Here is a 27787-nt window from a genome sequence, read left to right on the forward strand (position 1 = left end):
CAGATTCAGTGAAGTATACAGTAACATTTGTGGTATTTTGGAGTAGCCTGTACTCTAATTGTAATCACAAAAATATATTCAAGATAACTAAAGTCAATAAAGACAACTGTTTTTACGCAGTGTGCATATAAATAACAATATGAATTTAAATATTTGATAATTAGTATTTATAGCTCTTTCCGATAACTAGAGTTAGTATTTTTAATCACTGGACTGATATTAAAATAATACAGCGTCATTTCGTTCAGGATAATATAATAATAACCAATCATCTTCAATAACGACCTTTGAAGCCAATCAGATTTTAGCATCACTCTTTTTTGCGTCATCAACCGTGCTTCTGGTTAAAAACAGGTGAAGAGAAACTTTTTAGACAAAATACAGATGAAATCGCATTTATTGAAGGATTATTATAAAACCTAACGTACTGTAGTTACTTCAGTTTCCCCCACGGACCAACACCGCAGTCTTGGTGTAAGTGGAAAATGAATATTTAAAGAATATTTAAAAGTAGGCCTAATTTTGAACAGGTCAGGTGACCATTATTATTTACAACTGCACGTACTAACGATGACTAAACTGACAAAAAGTAAATTTGCATGAATAAATAGTGTATTTTAAATACATTATAATACAATAGCCTTACCAATAAATATACAGTTACCAGTTATCCAGTTACCAATAAATATACCAATAATATAATTTTAAATTACCATTTGAATTAGCTGTACCAGTGAACAAAGTGGTACAGTATAGTCCAACCTAAATAAATAATAAGTTAAATCACAATACCTGAATTATTACTGACTTAGACACAGTTTGTGTGTGTGTGTGTTGTTTCATACATGTTTACATTGTAGCTTTTGTCTATTAGCTGCAAATTTCATATGTGTATGACACAATCTTGCATAACCTTTTACATAACATCCCCTCGTTCTCATTTGTGTTGCAATTAAGCTTTTAGCCTTTATCCTTAATCTAAAGCTCTGAATAATAGCACATGCTTGCTTGATGAGATAATGTGCTTGTTTAAATTTGATAGAGTGATGTCACTGTCTGTAACAAGCACTGGCTCTCTGTAATCCTTTGAAAGTGCTAATCTCAAACCTTAACTGTTCATTTATTCATAGCTCGTGCGCTGCTCTTTTGGTGAGTCTTGGATTGATCAAGTACATAAAGGGATCATTAGAGCACAGCATAGTTGTATGATTCTCCATAGCCCGCCTCCCGTATGTATTTCTCCATGTCCAGCGGCTCAGTCACTCGCAGCACTGTCTGATCATTGGCGCTTCTCTCTCCTGATTGGAGCTTTCTGGTCAGCTCAGCCACTGAGACTCGATCCTTTGGTTTCCACTGACAGCAGGATTTGATAATAGAATATCTAGAGAAGAAATATTATGTAAGTGCATGTTATAGTGGCTATCGAAACGAAAAATGGTATGAGTCTTATTATGGTATAGGCCATCTTGACAAACTTAAAACTGACATTAGAATTCCCTGAGTGGCACTTCAAATTTTATGTTAGCTTTTTTTATCAGTTATGTGCATTAGGGTGTTATGTTACATCTTATGTTGTTAAAATAAATGTTTATTTCATTATTTTATTGTCACATGTTTTGTATTTGTGTGTATAATGCAGTGCACCAGGATTATTATAGTTAACTGCAACAAAATAAATATTTAAAGTGCATGTTTTTTTAGATAAACGTTAAACGTGTGGGTGAAGAAACGTACAGTGTATTAGAGCAGTTGGGTGGTCTCTTTAGTGTGTTCACTCTCTGTAAATGCTGCAGAAGTTCGCTGGCCATGATGTTGGGAAAGGGCGGATCTCCTGAGATTAAAAACAATGGGATAAAGAGCTTTAAACAATTTCATAATTTATTTTTTCTATATAAATGGAACCTTGCAGCTGTAGCTGTATTATACTGGATTACAGAAACACTCACCTAATGTCAACATCTCATACAGCAAAATGCCAAAGGACCATCTATGGAGGATTAAACAGAAATGGACACAATGTCAAGATCAAAGGTGACAACAACATTAACTGAAAATAGGCTACAAATAATTATCACAAACTCACATGTCGCTGCTTTGCTGGAGAGGTTGTCGTGCTAATGCTTCTGGAGCTTGCCATTTTCTCATTTCTATATCTTCTGCATCTATAGAGGCTGCACTCATTTTTCTGCGATATGCCGGACCCAAACCCCAGAGCTTGACCGACAGGTCCCGACCAACCAAGACACTTTGAGCCTTGACATTGCCATGGATGTAGTTCTTACTATGCAGATACTCCTGTGATTGTGTTAGAATGAGAACTTGATCTTGGGTGTGACAAAGTATTTATTGTACATTGTAAATCATAAATGCTTTGGTTAAGTGCTCATGACTGGTCATGATTAATGCATGCTAGAGTCAAACAAAGTAAAAGGCTCTGTGATTTATGGAGTTGCCAGTATGTGCATGCCTGATGTGTCTTATAAATCTCTCCATTCATAAATATATGATTATACATTGTTGCCAGGCTTTTGTCTGTCAATTCAACTGTATATATCTTGCAAGCTGATTTGTTATCTAACCAGAGCAGATGCAATCTGAGCGCCCATGGTAAGGATTCGTCTTTCAGTCATGTCACACGGTGCCTCCTGACCTGTGTGGTCCTGTGAAAGAGATTTACAGTCAGTCAAAACAAAAGTGAGGTATAAAGTAGTAGTTTGACTTTTAATCAATCCCTTGCAAATGAGATCATCGGGAATGACACAACCACTCTTAGGTGACCTCAGCAGTGCAAATGACTGATCAATGTGAGAGTGTAATGTCAATATTGTACTGTAATTGCTAGACGTGTCATATTTATCTTGAAGAATTGAAGATTTGAGACTTTTAGTTCATGTTTATTCCTGTGTTGGCAAAGCTGAATTTTCAGCATCATTACTCCAGTCTTCAGTGTCACATGATCCTTTAGAAATCATTCTAATATAAGTGATGTAAACTAAAAACGGGGAAAATCCCTTTTCATGTCCCACTCCCATAGGGAAATACGTTAACACAGGAATAAAACCTGAGTTCATCAAGCCAAGCTAGTTTTAGCAGTGTCCCTTGCAAGAGTGAAAATGAAGCATCACTCATGTACCTGTCTGCACCTCCACAGGAAGCTCAGCAGGTCACGGTGTTCCAGCTCCTCTACGGCAATCATCAACGGTGTCTGCACAGACACCACCCCTAGCAATTTGGGCAATGATGGATGCGGTCCCAACTCTGAAAGGAAGTGGGCAAACCCCAGAAAGGACTGGCGCTCTTTGGCATTGGCTGATTCTGCATGAGGATAAAAGTAGAAGAAAGTAAGATTGTTTGTCCGCCTGGTTATCTGTCTGTCTGTCATTCAATATGACTGTCTGTCTATCTACTTATCTAACTTGCTGGCCACAATGGTGAGGTTTTGTAGCTCAGCTCATTCTTTCGAGAATAAAACATGCAACCTTCCAGTTTCAAACCCTGATCTTTAATTACAAGTGAGGCAGAATTCTACCACTGATTCATAATAAAATACACTGTAAAACGTTTGTTTATATTCAGAACACAAATTAAGATTTTTTTTTTTAAGAAATCCGAGAGCTTTCTGATTCTGACCCTGCATAGACAGCAACGCAACTGAAACGTTCAAGGCCCAGAAAGGTAGTAAGGACATTGTTAAAATAGTCCATGTGACATCAGTGGTTCAACAGTAATGTTATGAAGCCACTAAAATACTTTTTGTGTGCAAAGACGACAAAAATAAAAAATAAAAAATATAAAAAAATAATAGCTAACTTGAAATATTAAATAAAATAATATACTATAAATAAATTGTACAATAAATTAATATTATTAAAATCAAATGCAAATAATAACAATAACAAAAAAATAATAATAATGTTTATCCAACAGTACCTTTAAGCACTCGTAAAACGACTGGCTGTCTGTCCATGACAGCTCTGTGCAATGTGACCGTGTTGTCTGGTTTTACTGAGAAGGTGAGAGGAAGTGGAGAGACCAGCTGAAAGAGGTCCGGATGCCTCGCGGTGGTTTGCTGAGGTACTGCAGGGCTTGAATTCTGCAGGTCATGGTGAGGTTGGGCTGTCATGGGAATAACCTCATGTTCCAATGGGTTCAGCTCTGCTGGAGCTGTTGTTGCAAAGTAAATTAAAAGATTAAGAGAGATAAAAAAAAAAACTGAGTCTGTTGTATGTTCTTACAGTATAACTTTTGAGAAAGACCTTTCAATAAACTCTTTGATAATTAATGAACAAGATAATCTATTAATAAACACTTCAGTCATTCATAATTTATTTAAACCCTTTAAATAAACATAGTGATCATGCATGGTCAGGAAGACTTATAAATAAACATTTCTATCGTGCATGAACCGGAAGACCTTTAAATAAGCACAACAAACAACAAGCGACTTGAGTGTTAAGTGTGTAACAAAGTCAGATTCCGTAGCTACCGTCAATGCCTTGCAGGTGCTGTCTATTGCTGTTACGGTGTCTGTGTGTGTTATGATGGTGTTGTGTTTCATCTTTTTCATTTCTGTGGTGTCCATAAAGATGTGAGGGCTTATAGGAGCATTTGAGCACAAACAAAATGATCAGTGTGACCAGAAAAGCCAGGAGAAACAGCACAGGAATAACGATCAGTTCGACTTCATAAAAAAGCACCCCTGTAAAGAAAGTAGAAACACAATGTGATTAGAAAGCTGAATTCCATGTGTCACATTTTGCATGTTTTACTCACAGATATAGGGAAACTAAATATAATGAATTGACCATAACACACTACTTACCACAAAGAGTGCCTGATACACATGGATTTGTTGCGTTAGTTGAATTAGACATACTGTAAAAGGAAAAATATATATATTACCACCATTAATGAGAAATGGCAAAGCACCAACTTCAAAACATATAAACTGATATCCAGTAATTCAAGTGCAATGCTATTCACATGCATCAGCTTATGTGTTTTATGAGTGTATATAACATCTCTGGCATAATCACTATGTGTGCAGTTTGGCAGCTCACCTTGAAAGACATAAAACCAGACTTTAAATATTTGACATTGATTACCCATGTAGTTTGCTGTTTGTGTTTTGTAGAGAATATTCGTTATAATTTGTTAGTGTGTATGTAGATTACAAGTCAAAAGTTTTTGAAGAGTAAGATTTGTTATGTTTTTTTTTTTGTTTTTTTTTTATAAATAATTCTCTTCTGCTCACCAAGCCTGCATTAATTTGATCCAAAATAAAAGAGAATTCTTACTGTTCAAAAACTTTTGACTGGTATTTTACTGTAAATGATTTGTACACAGTACTTTTAAGCATCAATCATAAAGATAGATTTGCTTTGTTTTGATTGTCTCTGACATTTTTATTCAGCCATGAAATATGTAAGTAATTGTCTTGGAAAACAAGACAACACCTTCAAATTGCACAAGAGTCCCATTCTATTTGATCGCAGATAAATGTTTGTTATAATATCATGACAATGATGGAGCTTTTTGCCTCTATATAAAACACTGGCATGAAAAGAAAATATGATCTACACTTGTAGTCATACATTGACATTTGTGATCAATGGTTTAAAAATAGATTCACGTTTATCAAGATTATCAAGAACATCAGTGCACGTACAGTAAAAAAAAAAAACACTGTTACAACATCACGCCTTGAGCACTCCCACAACTGATCATCCTTTATCAGCACATTCTTTCTTGAGTTTGTGTATGAGACTACCAGACATTCACTCACTCAACCGGTTTCTCTGCATTTCTGTCTTCACCTTAAAAATGCACCACAGACTTCACCACACGCAGGAGCCAATGTGAGCTCAGTATAATGTAAATACTAACTTCTTGATTTATCAAATTTTGATTTAACTAGAATTTTGCCAGTGAAAATGTGTCTAGTCAAGTTTCAGGTTTTAATGTTGGTTATTTATACATAAATAATAATTATATATATATATATATATATATATATATATAATATATATATATATATATATATATATATATATATATATATATATATACACAAACACACAGCAGTATAATGTAAAATAATATGTGCGTATAAATGTATATGGTTAGCATGTTAATGAACTTACATGTCATCTTCTTTGTGTGTGTAGAATGATGGAGCTGTTTCTCATTTTCCAAACTTCTTTTTTCAGAGGCTGTTCTGGTTCTATTCGCTGTTTGAAAACTGGTGTTTTTGCTGTATTTTATTCTCTAAGTATCAACTTCTTGGTCCCATCTCTTCGTATTCTACAAGTGCTCTTTGTTTTTGCTGTCTGTCATCTACCTGCATTCTTGCTGCCACACCCACATCCTACAGCTGTTTCTTTAAGCTCCGCCTTCACCTGAGTTTCTGCCATGCTTCACTGTACCACAGACAGTTAATGATAAAGACTGGCTCAGTTGTCATATGTTGATACAATAATGTATCATATGTTTGCCATGGAAGGTTTAATAAAATATTTGCATGCAATTCTACCTGTATTTGAATACATCTTAAAGGAATAGTTCACCCAAAAATTTGAATTTGATTCAAATTTAATCAACTTCAGGCCATCCAAGATGAGTTTGTTTTTTCATAAGAACAGATTTGGAGAAAATAATCTTTATAGAACTGTTAGCATCTAATTGTTTTAGATAATACGTGCAAGACTGCTTCCTTATCTGAACAAATTTGGAGAAATGTAACATTACATCACTTGCTCACCAATTGATCCTCTGCAGTGAATGGGTGCCATCAGAATGAGAGTCCAAACAGCTGATAAAAACATAACAATAATCCACAAGTAATCAACACGACTTCAGCCCATCAGTTAATGTCTTGTGAAGCAAAAAAAAACCTGTTTCAACTTTAAACGGTCACTTCAACCCAAAAATTCAATAATAACTCTTCCTCCAGTGAAAAAGTTTATCCCCTGTTGTCCTCTCACTTCAAAATCCACCAACTTTTTTGTTTAGAACCATCTTAGCTTGATCTCCATATTTCTCTCCTGATTCAGACAAAATGTCTTTTTCATTGGAGGAAGCAATATTGTGGATAGAGGACACGTAATTTCGTGTAATACGTTAATTGTTAGACTGGTTGAACTAACCTGTGGATTATTGTGATGTTTTTATGAGCTGTTTGGACTCTCATTCTGATGGCACCCATTCACTGCGGAGGATCTATTCATGAGCAAATGATGTAATGCTTATCCTACTTTTTTTTTCCATTCTTATCCAGAATGTGTTTATATAACGCTTAAACTGTCTCAGTGTGTCATTAAGTGTATTGTTTAACATTCTGTTGGTCATCGCTGATGAAAAGGGCGAATCAGAGATGGCACTGGCCAATTTGGTCCTCCCTGTGCTGCCCTCATCATGTTTCATGGAGGACGGGGAGTTCCCTCGGCTGCTCAAACCCTCACTGTGCCCCTTTCCAAATGAACAGGTGATCAAAGTCTTAGCTTGTTGCCAGGGGCAACAGGATTGCACACTATTAAATAAACCAGCCCCGCTAATGAAGGGCCAGATGGGTTTAGTTTGGCATCTACGCTCTCTTTGTAACTCTCACACACATGCATAAACACATGTATGTGTCACAGGCACATCCACATAAACGCGCACACACACAGCTTAGTCAGGCAACTGGACTGCTGTGTTGCACCACAAGAAAAGGTGTGTGAGAGAGATGGCTGTGCTAGCGTAAAGCCAGGAAAGAGAGCTTGAGTGAGAGAACTTGCATGTGCCCTCTCTCCCTCAGTCTGTGCCACCCCAGGGTGGGAATGCTAAGACAGACAGGCAGTTTATTTTTGGGTCAGTGACAGTGTGTCAATGGCCGCAGATGCGTCGCAAAGGAAGGCTCTGAGATATCAGCAGACCGTGGTCAGTCCCTGTCTCTCTCCTGCTCTCTCTCTCTATCTCCCTCGCCCTTTCTTCTGCTCTTCTTTCTGTCTGGTTACTCTTAAATCTGTTGTGAATTGCTGTTCTTCTGTCGTTTGAAATCGTATGGGCTAAAAGATGTTGCACAATCTTTGCATGATGTGTATATTTGTACTGACTGAGTCACCGTGTTGAGCGCTGGGCTGCAGAACTCGCGGGAAAGTGCAACAGGAGTTAATCATTTCCTCCTGTCATTTTCTCTCCCTTTTATTCCATCTCTCCGTTATGTATGTATAGGCTCCTGAATAGGACTGTACTATTATTGTAAGTTTGCAGTGCAACTTTTTTAAGAGAATAAGCCCAGTCTGACCATACCCAGTTTGGCTATGCAAAAAATGTGTTCATTCAAAATCAAGTAGAGATTAATCATAATTTAATAAATATAATTAAAGTATTTTTAAATCACCTTTTCTTAATTTCTGTTTTGAGCTTGACTTTTAAATACTGTGCAAATAAGAGAAAGTGTATTTTGCACTTTTTCTAACAACTTTTTTTTAAAAAGTTGACAAAAACTATGATGAAATCTTTTTTAACATGCAGTATAAAACACATAGAAGATTCATTTTCTAACATTCAAAATCAAAAGACTAACTGAAGAATCACCTAAATATACATTGTCACCCAAATTTCATACATTACTAAGTTTGGGGTCAGTATATTTTTTTATGGTTTTTGAAGGAAGACCCTTTTGCTCAACAAAACAGTAATATTGTGAAATATTATTATGATCTTTATGTCCCTTGAGCTCCAGAACATCTCGTGTGATTGACTGTCTGCTGTGATTGCTGCTTTGACTGAAGGGGAGATGAATGAGGTTGATCGTTTGAGTGTTTGAAATGGCGATGATACATCCTGGTTAGAGTGTACTATATACAGTGTAGTATTGCTTTTTTATATCATCAGTTGAGGTCATCTTTTGCCAGTCTTGTCACTGTGATTAATTGAACAGTATGTAACATTGATTGTAAATGTGTAAATGTTTGATCAAGCATATTTTTGGTTATGGGTCACCTACAGAATACCTCAATCTTCCAGTGATTTGCCGCAAGAAAACAACTAAAAGGCATTTAAGAAATTGATTTTTATTTGATGTCTTGATTTGTAGGAGTTTAGCTTTATGACAATGAGCAAAGATTCCATGCAGCGATAACAGTGGTATTGTAGAGTTTTATCAGTCATGGCTTCTAGTAACCAACAACTGGCAAACATCAAAAACTTGGCAACCTCAAGCTGTTTCTTAGCAATTTTTGTTGCAAACAGGGCTTTAGCTTTAGGTTTACTTTACAGTGGTTAAGTTATTTCAGAGTTTTTGTGATGATATTGGTTGCATTTTTGTTGTCAACCTGAATCTCAGCTATTTGTCTCATATTTACGTTTTAGTAATTCCCTTATTTTATTTCAGCTTTTTTAAGTTACCAAAAATCTATTTTTAATAGTTATAGATTTAGTTAACACTAACAACACTGTGTGATTCACATATGAGGTCAATAATTTTAGTTATTTATGTATTTATTTATTTTTATTTATTTTTTTACTTTACTTCTACTTTATACGAAGTGTACAATGTTACCAAATGAAAGAGCCTCGACAGAAGGGCCAGGCATATTGGTATATGTTGACAAGTGTGGTCATCCCAGCATGGGAAGAACATCTATTTTAGAAGCCCTTCAACAGAATTACACATGACTTTACATAACATCACATGACAATTGCCTCGATAGCCTTCCTATACAGCCATCAGCATGACCTAAAGCACAGCAGCATACCATCAAAAACTCTTTCCACCCCGCTTTAGCTTGAGCACATTAGCATTTTCTGATCAGATTTACTTATTTGTAGATGTGCTCTTAGTATTTTATATTAAAATGACAAAATCTTTGGTTGTTCTCAACATACATGCATGTGTGAACTGTACTCTTTGCCTCAGTTAGCTTTCTAGTGCTAGTTAGCATGACAGTGTCACCTGATTATAGGTTTCCAACTTTCCTTGGGAGTCCTTGAAAGACAGATGAACAAATTAGACGATAGAAAGATCCACACAGAGGTGTGTGGGGAAGTGTGGCTGTAAACATTGGGTCACACCGAAGATATTATTAGCCTAGCGGCTAGTATTACAGGCCCTGGGTAGAAAGGGGGTAGTTCCAATCTATGGCGGATGGAGGGGGTCTGCGGGGGTTGTAGAAGACCATAGATGTAGGAGCAGACTGGTACGAGATGAGAAGAGAGGAGGGGGTGAAATATGGAGAAAGCAAGGGATTACATGTACTGTGGGAACGGGTGAAAGTAACTGGATAGACGCATGGAATGAGAGAGAGATGTGTTATGAGGAAGAGAGATACATGATAAACCTATCATCTACATGGGCCCATTCCAAAGGTGAAAGTGAGCGCCTAAATGCAATAAAACTGCAAATAGTAACACATATAGATAAACGTTTAATATTTGCTGTAAAATAATGCCTAAACCAAAGAAAAATGGTTTTAAGTAAGCTATAAGTATAGCTGTGTATACCATAATAGTTCATATGAGAAATGTTTCTTAAGTACAAAATATAGCATATTAAAAGAGAAAAATGTAATATATTAAAATAAAAAACAATAAAAAATTATAATATCACTTTACAATATTACTGTTTTACTGCATATTTGATTAAATTAATGCAGTATGTATTACAAACTTTTTAATTTTCTATGCAAAACTGAGATTATCAATGTTAAAAACAGTTGTGCTGCTTAATATTTTTGAGGAAACCATGATACGGGATTCTTTGATGAATAAAAAGACCAGCTGTTATTCGAAACAGATTTTTTTGTAAAAATGTAAAAGTATGAATAAAAAGACCAGCATTAATTTGAAATAGACAGTTTAATGCAAAGCAAATTTATAAGGTTATTTGTTTGTTTAATTTTCTTTTACATTTAATCGTTATGTATTAATGTGTTGCCCATATAATATTTACAAAATGATACATTAATAGTGGTTCATCATAAAAAGACAATTTTCACCTTATTTAGGCTTATCAAACATGAAAATCACCCAACCTGGTCTCATAAAAATACGTACCTCTGTGCACTTTTTGTGCAACACCGTTTTTACATACCTTACTGCACGTTTCGCTGACGTTTTAAAGAGAAATGTCTACTGAGTGGCGCTAAAACACTGGTTCAATTTGTGAACCCTGGCACGCTTTTATTACGTTGAAATGGGTACGTATTGCTGTGTATTTATTATGTTGCTTCTGGTACATATTGCAGCGGTTCAGAATTCAAATATCCGTGGACTGTCGCTAGAAGTTAATGCTAATATTCTTCAAGTAATTGTGCGAAAATTACGCTTTATTGATCGAAACTGTAAATTTGTGTGAAATGGAATAAAAGGTGTCAGAGTTTTACTGCCTCTAGTGTTCATTTATTTTGGAAACTGCAGTGATATGTTCTTATTGGTACGTATTTTGAGTCTCGCTAAAAAGTGCACCCAGGTACATTTATGCCATGAGACCAGGTAAAAATCACCACAAACATGAAAAATATTTGATCATGTTAGTCTCAAGTAAAATGACTGAACCCCTCTGCATCTACAGTCATTTTCATTGTTTACTTCTTTACATTTCTAAAATGAGATTCCTTCATCAACAGTATAATATTTAGCATGTGGAAAAACTGCATTTGCTGCTGTCAGCAAAAAAAAAAAGATTCTGTTGTGCTAAAATTTCTTTGTATGAAGCATCACATTTGTCAAAACATTTCTTAACCTGAACGCTTCTGTCAGATCCACATTTACCTTTTCACATCTTTATTTCCATACTAAAAAATAGTATCTGTAAGTCTACAAGTCTACAAGTCAACAAGTTGTAGTTGATCACTCTGATGCAATGAATAAAGGTTGTTTCATATTCTTAACAGGAGGTTAAATGCTTGTAAATAAATGAGTCATGACACTATGGTTATGCTCGCAGACACACAGGGTAGGCCTACAGTACATCATGTCCCGATCCCATTTACTCTCCCTATCATTAGGAAATTTGACAAATTGTTTACAGAGTAATTTGCAGATTTAAATGAAACATCTATCTCATTTAATACATGTAAGAAAAAAACGCTTTTTGTTTCAGGTCAAGCTACTGGGGGGTGGGTGTGTGGGAGTGAAGACACAGGGAATGTATTTTCCAGATGTCTGGGTCTCATCCGGATGGTTATAAATCTAAATGTAGACTACTGCTCTTCCGCCGGTGGTCTTACTCGAAGCATGTCGAGAAGATTTTCTTCTATTTTTGGACTCCCTCTCTTCTGTCACCTCTTTTTTCTATTTTTTTTTTCCTTTTTTTTTTGGAGACATTTCTGTAACAATTTATTTTGTGATCACACCAGTGAGGAATATTAAAAGTGATATCAAAATCACTTTTTTTGAATATTCGATCAAACAGAATGAGTAAAATTCCTTGTATTTTAAAACGGTTAATCTGAAGAACTAATGACAGCAGAAAACAATGACTTCTTGAATGTTAATGAATAATAAAAATACATTCTAAAATATTATGACTAATAAAATAAATGTAAAATATAATAAAATAACAATAGTCATAACAATACTAATAATAGTAGTAATAATAAAATTAGTATACCAAAGGAAAGCATTTATTCTACTCATCTGGATGAAACAATACTTCAACTTTTACTGACTTTTGACCTCCTGAAATACTGTTGTAATATTCCAAAGTAATGCATCTAGAAAGGTTTTTTGGTATCTTATTGCAACAAATGTGACTATTCAGTTTTAGATATTTTCATAAAATGTACAAATTATTTTCAAATGGACTTCATTCTGACAAATTTGAAAGTATAAGAGCATGTGTCTTGCATATCTGCACAAGATCATAAGTTATTTTAGTATCATTAAATACTATAGTTTTTTTTTTATATATTGTGAATATGTAACATTATTTTTTTAGTTAACTATTATAATATTTGGTTATTAATATTAAGTTTAGTTATTTTAAAAGATGTTCCATGGGGATTGTACCTGTAAGTTGCTTCAGAGAAATGTTTCAGCTATTTATCTGATCTCTTGGGTAACAAAAAACTGTGATTTTCTTCTTTGCTCAGCTATATGGAGAGTACAGGGAGCACCCTGGTGGGTCCCAGAGGAGAGAGGCCACCCGCCTTCTGATGGAGAGACAGCGGAAAAAACATGGACATGGACATCACCACCATGGGCACCACCATTACAATCACCATGGGCGCAGTCACAGCCGAAGCCGCCATCACAGCCGCCATCACAGCCGCCAGCATGTGGAGCCGGACATAGGCAGCATTCATGACAGACAGGAGGAGGAGGAGGAGCAGGGCCACACGTCCTCCTTCAAGAAACGCCGATCCTACTCCAAGTGCAGAGGTCAATAACAATGAGCCTTGCAAAAGCCAGTAGGAAATAAATGTGAAGTTTGGAATCTGATAGGGATTGTAATGTTTTCCCAGACTGTGTGGCTCGAGTACAGAAGTTCCTTGTCTCGAAATTGGGAGAAGACTGGATCTTTCTGGTGTTGTTGGGTATTACCATGGCATTAGTTAGCTGGACCATGGACTATGCTAGTGCCAAGAGTCTACAAGGTACTTCTCTCCCCAGAATACCATCTGCTTGTCCTTTTACTTATTCTTCTGTTGGTTAATTTTGCATATATGTTGTATTTAGTTAGTATGACATGGGACATGGGGGTCCATGTATCAAAACATTTGAAAATCCCTCTTCTACTTTGCCTAGTGTTATATGTCCTATTCTTTTGTCTCTTTTCCATGTTTTTCCCAAAACTTCTACATACTGCTTGTTTTTGTCTTCTTTGCTGTCTTTCTCTTTCTCTACCTCGTGTGCTCCAACACTTCTGTCCTTCTCCGTGTCTCTCAGCCTATAAGTGGTTTTATGGGGAGCTGAGGGGAAATATCCCGCTGCAGTACCTGGTCTGGGTCTTCTATCCCATGGTGCTCATCCTGTTTGCCTCCCTCTTCTGCCACCTGGTGGCTCCTCAGGCCATTGGTGTGTAGCTTCATTCTTTCATTAGCTTCTTTACTTTTATTTACTTATTTACTTTTTCTTTGCCTAATATCCTATATATATATATATATATATATATATATATATATATATATATATATAATTTTTTTTTACTTATTTATTTTTTGCGGATCATTTATCTTTTGCTTCGCCTCACCTTCTAGAAATGAATTGAGAATCTGTTTTTTGTTGCTCGTTAGAATACATTTTGCACACTTTCATTAAAGATATAGCGTTGTCCCTATGAAAAAGGGATCATTTAGCTATTTTCTGGCTGTGTTTGAAAGCCGAACTCAGTTCTTTACTATTATTAAATGCTTGGTGAGTTAATTTTGGACCATGCCTATTTATATAATCTCTCTTTTTTTTTATTGAGGTGTCTCAATTGTTTGTCTCTTAAAAGTACACCTTCTGTATTCTGTGTTCCACTCGTAGTTAATATACAGTATATCAGTCGCATAAAAATAGTATTTTCTTTAACTACTGTAACTTCTGCTCACTGTTTACTACTCAACAACGCCACCTGCTGGTTTATCTGCTATTCAGCCCATTTATTGCCAACCTGTGGTAATTATGCAGGTTGCAGGAAGCTATTCTTTTATTTTATCCTATAAAACTGACATTTTAAAATTATTTTGGTTCAGTACAATGTCACATCTGATCAGTTGATTTACAGACCTTTATCATTCCTTCTTTTTCAAAGCCATTTGATTGTTTTGTCTCTTTTCTTTCCTCCTCTGATTCTTATTTCCCCTCAGGATCTGGTATCCCAGAGCTGAAAACCATACTCCGAGGTGTTGTTCTGAAGGAGTATTTGACACTCAAGGCATTTATTGCGAAGGTGGTGGGACTCACTGCTGGTCTGGGCAGCGGTATGCCGGTTGGCAAAGAGGTGAGACACATTTGATTTTGCAGTCTCATATAACATACACAGGGGCCTCAATTTTCTATTTTACATGATACAAAATGCACTTTGATTTGGTGAGTACAAGTGCCAGTTAAGGTCACCTAAACTGGCCTCAGCCCCATCTGATGCCAACCTTTAAACTGTGCTATTTTTTATGCATTAGGGTCCCTTTGTTCACATAGCCAGTATCTGTGCAGCTGTGCTAAGCAGGTTTATGTCTTTCTTCTCTGGAGTCTATCAGGTAAGCAGCAGTGCATGGAGATCCTGCAATGCACATTTGGCATCTTCATTCATAAAATGCTGAATGCTCGTTTATCATCCAGGAGCAGGACAGCTTTTTTGTTGTTGTACCCTCAACTGTGTCTGCTTGACTCTTTTTGTCTGCTTCTGTGTCAGTAGAGCCCATACTGTTATACAGACATCCTCACAGTGGGCTGTGCTGTGGGGGTTGGATGCTGTTTTGGAACACCTCTTGGAGGTAAAGTGTGTGCAGAAATGCCATTTTCCTTGATTTTTCAATTCTTTCTTGAAAGGATTAATGTTTGTTTTTCAGTAAAGTGTCTAACGGAAGTTATAAATCTGACAAAAATGTAGTATGTAGTCAGGTTTTTGCTTAAAGCAAGAATAAACAGTTTGGGTAAAATAATAATAATAATAATAATAATAATAATAATAAGTACTGTACTACAATTGAAAAGTTTTGGGGCAATTCTTATTTATTTATTTTAAGAAATTAATACTTAAATGCGTTAAAATTTATTTGAATGTACTGTAACAGTTAAAACTTTTACATTTTTAAAAAGATTTATATTTCAAATAATTGTTTTTTATTCTGAATCTTAAAGGGATACTCCACCCCAATATATATATATATATATATATATGTATATATATATAATTTTTTTTTTTTTTTGTTATTAATCACTTACCCCCATGTCATTCCAAATCCGTAACAGCTTTGTTCGTCTTTGGAACACAATTTAAGATATTTTGGATGAAAATCGGGAGGCCTGTGACTGTCCCATAGACTGCCAAGTAAGTTACACTGTCAAGGTCCAGAAAAGTATGTAAAGCATCGTCAGAATAGTCCATCTGCCATCAGTGATTCAACCTTAACGTTATGAAGCGACAAGAATACTTTTTATACACGAATAAAACAAAAATAATGACTTTATTCAACAATTTGTCTCCTCTGTGTCACTCCACATCAACATAGCTCAGCGTAGATCAGCGTACGCTCTTCCGTGTCAGCTGCGCCACAAGGATGCACTGTTTTCTTTCAAATCAAAGTGTAAATATATGTAGAAAATGTATCCTTGTGGTGCAGCTGACACAGTATAGTAGACGCTGCCTGCATACTGCTCAGATTCACCAAAATGGCACTATGCTGATGTGGAGTGACACAGAGGAGACAAATTGTTGAATAAAGTCATTATTTTTGTTTTATTTGTGTTCAAAAAGTATTGTCTTCGCTTCAGAACCACTGATGGCAAATGGAGTATTCTGACAAAGCTTTTCATACTTTTCTGGACCTTGACAGTGTAAGTTACTTGGCAGTCTATTGGACAGTCACAAGCCTCCCTGTTTTCATCCAAAATATCTTAAATTGTGTTCTGAAGACGAAAGAAGCTTTTACGGGTTTGGAACGACATGGGGGTAAGTGATTAATGACAAAATTTTCATTTTGGGGTGGAGTATCCCTTTAAGCAGTATGTATGATTATTTGCCAGTAAAATGTATAAAAAAAAAAAGAAAAAAAAATTAAACTTTGTTTGTTATAAATCTGACAAAAAAAATCAGAGAAATATCTGAGATGGACGTAGAAGTTTTTTCATCCATAGTGTGAATTGTGTAAATAGTATTAATAATAAATAAATAAATAAGATATACACACTACCACATAAAATTTGGAGGCAGATTTTTTTGTAATAATTTTATTCTTCAAGGATGCATTCAATTTAATAAATGTATGATGATTTCCACAAAAAATATTAAGCAGAACAACTGTTTTTCAACATTGATCATTTTGAGAAATGTTACTTGAGCACCAAATCAGCATATTTAGAGTGATTTCTGAAGCATCATGTGACACAGAAGACTGGAATAAATTCTGCTTTGCCATCACAGGAATTCTATACATTCTCAAGTATATTAAAATAGTAAACATTTATTTTAAATAATTTCACAATTCACAAGTATATTTCACATTTTTATCATCATATTTGATAGATTAAGAAAGTTTGAAATGTTCCTTTGGTTCATCCAGGTGTTTTATTCAGCATTGAAGTGACATCAACCTATTTTGCTGTGAGAAACTACTGGAGGGGCTACTTTGCTGCCACTTTCAGTGCTTTTATTTTCAGAGTGCTGTCTGTGTTCAATAAGGATGCAGGTGAGATACTAAGTCATATTCGTGAATGAAGTCAGATGGCACATACACTACCATTCGTCTAAAATGCATTTTTTTCCCCATGTTTCAGTTACCATCACTGCTCTCTTCCGTACCAACTTCCGTATGGATTTTCCTTTCGACCTGCAGGAGCTCCCGGCATTCGCCATTATTGGGTGAGAGCGCGGGGGCGAGAGCGTGCCGTTCGTGGTGAGGGCATAATCCTGAAGCTGTGTGTGTGTGTGTGTGCCATACTGTAACCCTTGACACACTCGCATACCTGAGCACACAGCACTTTAACTTAACCAAAGTGACCAGATGGTGGCAGTATATTTGATTTGTTGGAAGGTCATGTTTCACTAACACATTTGGATGAAGTTATTGTATTATATTGCATAATAATGGTGCTTACATTGATCAGAAACAATGCAGCCAAAGAGCACAGCAATCTTCTTGTCTTATTATAAAACTGTAAATGTGATTTTTGTGTTTGAATCACTGGAATAATCTGATGTTTTTGTCTTTGATTTGCTTTCTCTCCACAGGATCTCTTGTGGGTTCCTGGGAGCTTTCTTCGTTTACCTGAACCGCCAAGTTGTCCTGTTCATGAGAAGACCGAACATTCTCACACGATTCCTTACAAAACAGTAAGAGAAATTAACGCCGCAAATGATAACAGACAATATATTACCTTTAGCATTATTATAGGAGTATGCAGTTTTCTCCTGAGAGTTATTTTGCTGTAATAACAATCTTTCAAATTATTATTTTCCTCCTCAGCCGACTGATTTTCCCTGCTGTTGTGACCTTAGTGGTTACGACACTGACATTCCCTCCAGGCTTTGGGCAGTTCATGGCTGGAGAGGTCAGATTAGAAATATTTAATAACTGATGCTACAATTTTGTTAATTTTTATAACTAAAAAATTATATCAGCTATTTAGGATCCTCTTCTAATGCAGAGGTTCTCAACCAGGGGTCCAGAGCCTATTAGGGGACCTTAGCAAACTTCCAAAAAGGGCCCCAGGATGATTTTAAATAAGACAAAAAAAGCATACAAATAAGCTAAAACTACTAAAAATTAAGATATTTCTTATTTTAGTTTTTGGTATTTGAAGAACCAGGATTCTCACAGTCTTGGAAAACATGAATATGTAAGAAAGACTTATTTTAAAATTATGATTTATAAACCTAGTCAAAACTTTTTTATTATATAGAATATATTATATATCAATAAATGTTTGTTTCTAATTATGCCAAGCTCTAATATTTTATCAGGTATAAATTGTGAGTACAAATACTTTTGTAAATCCTCATCTTCAGTAAATCAACAACATTTTTTGATTTAGAAGAGTAGGAACCTGGAAGAACATTGCAATCTGGAAATTTAATGTACAAACTAGGAGTGTTCACTGATTAAAATAAGTTTTAAAAACAAAATGATGTCATTACAGCAGATATTTTTGTGTAGAATGGTGGGAATTTGAGTCACAAAGGTTGAGAACCACTGCTTTAATGTTTATGGTCTGTCTGTCATTCAGACAATCTTAAAATAATGGATGAATCTTTGAAATATTTTATTTGATTGGGTTTAAATGTGAATTTGACTGTGTTATTCCGCAGCTGATGCCCAGGGAGTGCATCAACTCTCTGTTTGATAACTTCACCTGGACTAAAATATGGGGTTCCTCCCTTCCTCCTGGTCTCGGTCGCTCTGCTGTGTGGTTTCACCCTGATGTCAGCATCTTTGTCATTCTTATTCTCTTCTTTATCATGAAGGTTGGTCCTTTGTGATATTTTGTTCACATTGTTCTCTATCAATTAAGTAATGTTCTCTTTAAACACTATGAAAGTACCATGCACTGACACTGGCTTTAGTTATCATGTATAGTTGTCTAGATGGCTTCAATAAAACCTGCTTGTTCCACAGTCATTATTTCTCTCCATCTGTCATGTTTGAAGCTTGCTGAAGCAGTGATTTTTCTTTTGAGTTAGGCTCGGACAGGTTGTGCTGACAGCAGTCTTTGAGATTTTAGAATTAAGGCAATCGTGTGAAAACATTATTATTCATCTCACAGTTCTGGATGTCTGCAGTTTCCACCACGATGCCCATCCCGTCTGGAGCTTTCATGCCTGTCTTTGTATTGGGTAGGTCACTGGTATTATTCATTTATTAGTGGCTGCTATTTACGGATATTTTCTCATTTATTTAAGGATCCCTTTAACATACAATCGGATCCAAAAGAAACCATGTTGTCATGCTGGGATTTGAGATCTATTTCAAATTTATAAAACGTATAAAAATAATTTATTGATTTGAAGAATTTTGAACAAATAAATGTTTATGTTTTTGCACAATTTCAGGACACTAATCAAATAAGTATTTTTTTGGTAAAAGAAATAATTTAATTTAATTCAATTTTTTATTTATTGTAATTAGAAAAAAATGCAATCATTTTCAGTAGTAGTTTCAGACTTTTGTATCTCACTCTAAATATTTAAATTCACTTATTAGACTATTTTTTTTTTTAATGCAATAATTTTCGCTAGCTGTCCCAGACTTTCAGATCTCAGGGTAAATATGTAAATGCACTTATTACACTCATAGAATTTTTTTTTACTTTAATTTTTTTTACTTTCATAGAAACTCTTAATTTTATTTAATTTAATTTTATTTAATTTTATTTAATTTTATTTAATTTTATTTTATTTTATTTTATTTTATTTTATTTTATTTTATTTTATCCACTGCAATGTCTTATAGGTGCCGCATTCGGTCGCTTAGTGGGTGAGATCATGGCTACTCTCTTTCCTCACGGTATCCTGTTTGATGGAATACTGTACCGCATCATCCCTGGAGGGTACGCTGTCATTGGTCAGTCATCCTTTCCTCCTCTTCCGATTCACCACTCTTACCTAATGTGTTCTCATACTGTGCTTATGATGTCACTTCCTATTCCTATCCTTTCTTCTCTTAATCTCTGATCTTCCATTGCATGTGTCCATACGCTCTCCGTTCATTATGTCACTCCTGTCATGACTCCATCTTTCCGTCCTGTTACTCAATTGTTCTATCCCTCTCCCAAAGGTGCGGCGGCGCTGACGGGGGCCGTCACTCACACCGTTTCCACCGCGGTGATCTGCTTCGAGCTGACCGGTCAGATCTCTCACATCCTTCCCATGATGGTGGCCGTCATCCTGGCCAACATGGTAGCTCAGGGCCTGCAACCGTCACTGTATGACTCCATCATCCAGGTCAAGAAGCTGCCCTATCTCCCCGAGCTAGGCTTCGGCCATATAAGGTGTGCAGACATCACAAACACCGTGGCTCGCCGTGGTATGTGCTTGTCTCACAGCGCAGCCAGTTACCCTCACCCTCGCATGCAGACAGCACCTCAAGTCTTCAGTCCTTGTGATTCATTAGCAGCGGGAACTATTAGTAAATACACTTGTCAACGAGGGGGAGCAACATGAAGCTTTGGCACCCTTCCAGCTAACACTGAGCCGCTCCACATGCATTAGATTAGGGCTTTTCATTACTTCTTCATCAAGGATGTGCTCTGCGTCTTAATCTAGCCTTTTGTGGTCTTTAGCAGTGGTTCTGCTTCAGGTCCCAGAGTTTACATGGGACATCAAGTGGTAACCAAACATGTTACCAAAATTAGCCAGAATAGACCCCTCTTTACATGTCCTTCAGGGGTTTGTCAATATGCTTAAAGACAAATCATGTGGAAATTCATCAGACAACATCATTGCTGAGCATTTTCTCCTTAAAACTGCAGTGTCCCAAAGACGGTCTCAAAAATTGGATTTGAAACAGCCCGTTTCCTACAGTCACAAAACCAATCCTGCGGGGTGGAGCTTTTCATATTATTAGCTAAATAATGGCAAATAAAACCGTGTTTTGTGTAACATTAGCTGTATGATAACATAGTCAAGCCAAAAGCTAACTATATCAATTACCATTATCTAGAGCAATACATAAAATTCATTAGCATTCTGATACATGGACTTTTAGACAACCCTGTATAATTCACTCCTCCTCTCCTTCGTCTGAATCAGTTTCTGGTTCAAACATGAACGGCTGAATTAAATCCAGTATTGCCATTTGTCGTTCTGTAGCGTTTGAAAGTGAGTGAAAGTGGAGCAGGCATATTGAGTGGAGGCAGGGACTGATTTGCATATTCATTGGTCTACATACTGTATGCTAAAAGAGGTAAGGGTGTAGAGTTATATTTAAGCCATTTTAAGTCATGAAAAAAAAATTTAAATTTAAAAAAGGAAATTAAATCCAAAATATATATATATATATAACTTTGAATGCTGTAAGTTAATTTAGACATCAATATAGCATTATAATGTACAGTGTAGAGTTATAACATAATGGTAAAACATAATGGGATTACTTAAAATAAATGTTAACTAGTGAGATGTCAGCTAGTTTCTGAGGTCTTTTAATTTATCTTGATGTACTAAAATGACTAAAACTGAAATAAAAATAGAAAAAATTATATAGACATTTAAAAACAATAAAACTGACAAAAACATGTAACCAAAATTACTTAAACTTGAACATTCTGCATTAGCATGCAGAAAATGTAAAAATAAAATCTAATTCAAAATATTAATAAAAACTATAATTCTATCTTAATGATACTAAAATAACACTGGTACAGTATGAAAAATAATGTTCTTTTTGAGGTTTGCTAAGGATTATCACTGTTATTACTGGGCCTAATGTGGTATATGTCATTATGTTACTCGTATTACCAAAGCAGCCAATAAGTTTGATGAAATGTGCCATTTTCTGCTTCCTTTTAAAAGCATATTTATTTTAATGTTCTAACTATGCACTTTTATATATCGTAAGTGCATTTTATTATTTGGATTAAGAATTGTACTTCTCTTGTACGATTAGAAGAGACCATAGAGCACCGGTCTAGTAATTATTGACCTCTTTAAGCTCTGTCAACCAGCCTTTAGCCTGTGGCATTACCGCACAGTTTCTGTTTTCCTGCAGCCAGTATAATATCTTCGTGGAGGACATCATGGTGAGGAAAGTGAAGTTTTTATGTTCCCACTCTACATACAGAGAAGTACTGCATTTGCTGGACTCGACCTCTTTAAAAACCTTCCCGCTGGTCGACTCAAAAGGTAATGACACGCAGGCTGTCTAGACAATTTCTTGAGTCTATACATTTCCCTTTATGGCATTTTTCTAGCTGCATGCAGTCTACCAAGGTGAGCTATGAATTTATATTTTGTTTCTCTCCTAAAGCTCTGTTTAAAAACCTAACAAGCGTTCAACCTCATGTCGTATGCTTAGCAACATGAAGTTGCTACTTTGTAGAATTTCAAATCAGTCAGGTCCTGCATAAGGCCTATCTCTACAGTACAGGTTTTGGAACAGAGCCCTAGTGTCAGAAAGCATTTTAATACTCATATGTAACTGGCTTCTGAACTCACTTCACCTTCAACAGAATCTATGATTCTATTGGGCAGCATTGAGAGGTCTGAGCTTCTCGCCCTCTGTGATTGGTGGCTGTCAGCAGAGAGGCGAATCCTAACACAAGGACAGAGCTCACAAGGTCAAGTGCCTTGTGCCAGAATCAGCTGGGAATCCTTTGCCTTTGTTGATGAGGAAGAAGAGGAGAATGAAGATGATAAGGTCTATCTATCTATCTATCTATCTATCTATCTATCTATTGTGCGTCCATTCACCCATTCACCCATCAAAACACAACAGGAAACTGCTTTGCTCAGAAAATATAATGTAATAAATAATAATAAAATTACATTACATAATACATATAATAATAATATTTTTTCCTGAATTTTTGCTTTTGTATGCCTTTTCAAAATGACAGTTTGTACTTACTGTTCTCTGTGAAATCTTTAGACGATACCAGTTCAAGAGGAAAGAAACGGTCCAGTGCCTCCACCCAAACCTTCAGAACCATCCACCAATCACACGTCTCCCGGTGAGAAACTCTCCAGCAAACATAACTGAGCCATCCTCTTTAGAAATCTTAATAAACCTCAGGCAAGCACTTCTATTGAACACGCATCTTGAGGCAATATAAGTGATACTCATCCTCTAATCCGCCTTCCGTCTTTTCCATTTTTTCTTCTCTCTCTCCTCCTCTTCTTGCCTAGATAAGGGTCCTTCTCCATCTTTTAGGAGAATTTTACGTAACTTCTTTTCATCCTCTTCAGAACGACACACAGAAGGTCAGCCACAGGTACATTGTTTGTGTCTATAAGTCTCTTGTGAAAACCTGTGTGTCTGAATTCCTCTCAGCATGTATTAAAATTTTAATGTAAGGTCAATAAAATGAGAAGAGCCAATGTATTGCTAATGGTCTGCATTAATATTCATCAGTGTTTTTCAAGGACATGTGCGGTTAAAGGGAAGTGAATAGTCTTCCATAGAATGTGTCAATATCCAAATACTCTTGCTAAAATGTTAATGAGTTTGAATACTTGGTTCAAATGCACCATGTCATGTATAATAGAATTACTTTACCATTTTTTTTTTCACCCTAGGAGCCTTATCCTCCACCTTTAACTGACACAATGACACCAGAACAGGTATTACCAATACTATAAGTTATTAGCTTCCGGGTAGATATTAAAGCATGAAAGGAAACTGTATTCATGTAGGTTCTGGATATTGTTAGATGTTTTAATTCTGCAGAAGAGTTGCTAAATTAAAATAAGGCATAGCAGAGTTGAAGCTTTACGTGGTTTTGATTTGGTCACATAGATTAAAGTCTGGGAGGAGACAGAGATTGACAAACCTCTGGATATCGATCAAATCAGAATAGATCCCTCGCCCTTCCAGCTGGTTGAGAGAACATCACTACATAAGGTGAGAGTCAAGTCATTTGATATATATCTCTTATATAGTGCTTTATATAATACATACTGTGTAATATAACAGAGTTAATGTTGCATACTTCATCAGTTATGAAACAAATTCAATTTATTCTGTAAAGCAGTTCTACAGAAGATAAAAGTGTCATTATTCAGCTCAAGTCAGTTCAAAGTTGATTCAGTTCAGTTCAATAACAGCGTCGATGCTGCAATGCTCATCAATTAATCAAAAAAAAGATAAGTTCAGTTCACCTATAATCAGTTCTAGAGAAACCATCAGTCCAGTCTGTGCTGAAACGCTACTGTCAATCAAACTATCGTGGGAGGGGCCTTTCTGTGTGATGTCACAAAGACAGGCATCTGAGATCGGCTCAATTTGAGAAAGGGGAAATCATTTAAAAGAGATTAAAAAAAAAAAAAAAAAAAAAAAAAAACACTGGGTGGATTTTTATCATTATAGGGTGGTTGTGTACACACAGTGCCAACACACATTTTAGTTCGAACAACTTGTAAAAATGCAAAGTGAAGTGAAGTGAAGTGAAGTGACATACAGCCAAGTATGGTGACCCATACTCAGAATTTGTGCTCTGCATTTAACCCATCCAAAGTGCACACACACAGCAGTGAACACACACACACCGTGAACACACACCCGGAGCAGTGGGCAGCCATTTATGCTGCGGCACCCAGCGAGCAGTTGGGGGTTCGGTGCCTTGCTCAAGGGCACCTCAGTCGTGGTATTGCCGGCCCGAGACTCGAACCCACAACCTTAGGGTGAGGAGTCAAACTCTCTAACCACTAGGCGTGAACATTCTTTCACTCCATTTGTCCTATTGACAGACTCAAGCACGTGGACTGTCAGAAAGCAAACGCACATCTGTATACTGTATCCAGAGTAGACAAGATAGAGGCAGTGATTGAAATTTTATTCTGCATTCAGCGTAATCAAGTGTCAAGCCGTTAAGCGGCTAAACGCCAGTGAGCAGGGCCTGTTGATATTTGAAAGCATCAAAACAAACACGCTCATAGCCCAACAGGACCTCGTCCCTATTTTGAAATCTCTGCCCCACACGTATGTACGCAACCCTGGCAACAACGATTGCGGAAACAAGTGAAGATGACACAAGCATATTCAAACATAAGCCAGCACAGATAAGTTGTGAAACAATGCAAAATCAACATTACTCACCTATCAAGAAGAAACAATGCAAACTCGGCATTCGATTCGAGCACTTCCCGCTCCTTGAGTTCTCTCCACTGCTGGAAAGCTGCTCCGATATTTACATGAGTCCTAACTCTTGCCTGATAGTAACCCTTATTTTTAATGTTTTGTTCCTCTGATATTTTCCTCTATTCTTATCTGCCATCTCTCTCTGTCTATAGTCGATCTACAAATATCTGTCATGTGCTCTATGCTAGACATGCCTCCTTACTGCTGATTGGCTACAAGTGCATTTTGGGACTCAGTCCGACACTGTGGTCAAAATCAAACTTCAAAAATACCTAAGCTCACATCAAAGCAAACAAAGACTACTTCTGTGCAAAAGAAATCAAGGGAAATTTGGTTTCTCGTGTGATGACCCCTTTAAATGTCATTGTTAAATGTAATCTAGCAAATCTCAAAATAAATATTGATTTTTCATAATGTACATTGTTGTGATCCCTAAATTCACTTGTAGATTTAAAACTAATAATTTCAGTTGAAGTATTTCATTTTTTTTTTTTTTTTTTGCAATTTGCAATATGTTAAAAAACGTTAAATTTGATATAATTATTTAATATTTTAAAATAATTATTGGCTTATTGTATCAGCCAAACTTCTAATGATATATTCCTATTTATTGGGGTTTTTTTATCAGCCAAAACCATTTAACCTAAAATATTGAGATTTTAAGATAATATTTCAATAATTCAACAACACTTTTGCCTTTTCACAGTTCACTGATGTCTGTAAATAGTCACATGGCACACAGATAAAAAATAAAAAATAAAATTCAAAATAATATATAAAATAGTATATTTATAGCAAGTGTTTTATTTTGATTCTTTTTTTATAGTACAGTTATTAATTTATTTATTTATTTTAATTTTACATTTAATTGAGTAATTATTAGCTTTTTATTAACTCACAAACTTCAGTTTGGAAAACGCTGGTGTAAATGGAACAAATATTTTTCATTTAAGCATGGTGATATAAAATTATTCTGATGATTATATCTTGATGTTATTGATGAAGATCAATAAAAACACTTCCCCCCCCAGACTCATACCCTGTTCTCTCTGCTGGGCCTCAGTCATGCCTATGTAACCAATACTGGAAAACTAGTGGGAGTCGTAGCACTGAAAGAGGTAGCTCATCCATCTATCAGTTATCATGGATAGTTAATTCTTCTTTTCCAGATTAGCTAACCCTTATTTCTTCTTCTGCATCAGCTCCAAAAAGCCATTGAGGGCTCCACGCGCAGTGGTGTACGCTTGCGCCCCCCTCTGGCCAGTTTCCGTGACACAATTCGTAAAGCTTCGAAGCCTCCTCAGGCCTCCTCCCCTCCATCCTCACCCGGCTCCACCACGGCTCCCTCCTCGCCTCTGTCCGCACCCGTTGTCCCTCACGTCCATTCCCTGAGCCCAGCGGCCCCAGTGCAGCAAGAGAAGGAGGAGATGGAGGTGTGGATTGAGGGCGTGAAACGAGAGGTGATCGTGGGGAACAGCAGTAGCACGACAACTGGAAGCATTAGTGGCATCAGTAGTGGGACAGGAAGTAGTGACAGTGAGACAGGAAGTCCCGATAGCAGCCCAACCCTACCGCCCTCCTCTCCTCCACCCCCCATCCCTCTGTCCACCCTACAGCCCGTCCCGGAGAACAAGGAGGGTGAAGAAAACGAGGACGAGGAGCCCCTTTAGAACAAGTAAAGTTTTATTTAAGGTCTGAACAGTGTACTTTTGTTCACTTTTATTTTTATATAACAATTTCATGTTTTTTTTTTTTTTATTCATGTGCTCATTTCAAAGGTTTCAAAATGTCTGTTCTTTTCCTGAGTCACACTCTGTTTGTTCTCCTACTCTCTTTTCTTCTTCCTTTTCCTCTACCCCCCCCATACATTTCTGTAAATAATTTTCTTTTCCTTTTTTAATTTCTTCCTCTTTTTCTTTTTTCCACTTAAGAGGAAAATAAAATTTACAGATTTTTAGAGGAATAAGTAAAATAATAAGATAAAGAGTTCTCTTCTTATTTCTGTTCCTCTAGAATTTTCTGTACATTTTCTTTTCTTCTTTCTTGTTTTTCCTCTTGATTTTTTCTTCCTCTTTTTTTCTACTCACACCTGCCCTGTTTATTTCTCTTTCCTCTAAATATTTCTGTAAATAAATGCCATCTCTTCCACTACCACTTGCTCTTCCTCTTCCTCCTTTTTTCCTTTTCCTCTAAAAAAAAAAAAAAATCTGTAAATAAATATCAACTGGCCCTTTGGATTTATGTTCCCATAGGTGCTCTTTTTTTCTCCCCATTAACACTTCAAATATTTCTTGACATTCAGTAGTTTAATGTAACACTGCTGTGTGGCTGCAGTTCTTTTCAGTGGGATTGTAAAAAAAACAAAC

The 27787-nt window shown here is 36.2% G+C and overlaps 2 protein-coding genes and 1 long non-coding RNA gene across 3 annotated transcripts; 2 read left to right on the forward strand and 1 right to left on the reverse strand.

The window, feature by feature from the left end:
• The first annotated feature begins 345 nt into the window (after positions 1-345).
• On the forward strand, positions 346-2288 carry LOC122140819. The gene is made up of 3 exons (XR_006157395.1): positions 346-474; positions 1910-2031; positions 2169-2288. It is a non-coding gene; the product is annotated as an uncharacterized LOC122140819 (long non-coding RNA).
• On the reverse strand, positions 380-6343 carry styk1a (serine/threonine/tyrosine kinase 1a). Its single transcript, XM_042745929.1, has 10 exons — positions 6144-6343; positions 4823-4875; positions 4487-4699; positions 3931-4164; positions 3134-3315; positions 2580-2660; positions 2084-2295; positions 1947-1987; positions 1735-1831; positions 380-1381 (listed from the first exon to the last, which is right to left on the reverse strand). Exons 2-10 carry the CDS (start codon positions 4872-4874, stop codon positions 1186-1188), a joined length of 1308 nt encoding a protein of 435 aa, XP_042601863.1. The 5' UTR covers position 4875; positions 6144-6343; the 3' UTR covers positions 380-1185.
• A 1290-nt stretch (positions 6344-7633) lies between these two features.
• On the forward strand, positions 7634-27572 carry LOC109077899 (chloride channel protein 1-like). The gene is made up of 23 exons (XM_042745924.1): positions 7634-7917; positions 13077-13365; positions 13449-13580; positions 13873-14001; positions 14778-14911; positions 15090-15167; positions 15326-15404; positions 17193-17318; positions 17407-17491; positions 17861-17962; positions 18096-18180; positions 18938-19093; positions 19393-19462; positions 20079-20189; positions 20403-20616; positions 22335-22468; positions 22795-22982; positions 23214-23295; positions 23471-23556; positions 23861-23905; positions 24081-24185; positions 26453-26539; positions 26624-27572. Exons 1-23 carry the CDS (start codon positions 7867-7869, stop codon positions 27089-27091), a joined length of 3036 nt encoding a protein of 1011 aa, XP_042601858.1. The 5' UTR covers positions 7634-7866; the 3' UTR covers positions 27092-27572.
• Positions 27573-27787: the final 215 nt, after the last annotated feature.

The sequence above is a fragment of the Cyprinus carpio genome, chromosome B19, assembly GCF_018340385.1.
Source record: "Cyprinus carpio isolate SPL01 chromosome B19, ASM1834038v1, whole genome shotgun sequence".
Taxonomy (NCBI): domain Eukaryota; kingdom Metazoa; phylum Chordata; class Actinopteri; order Cypriniformes; family Cyprinidae; genus Cyprinus; species Cyprinus carpio.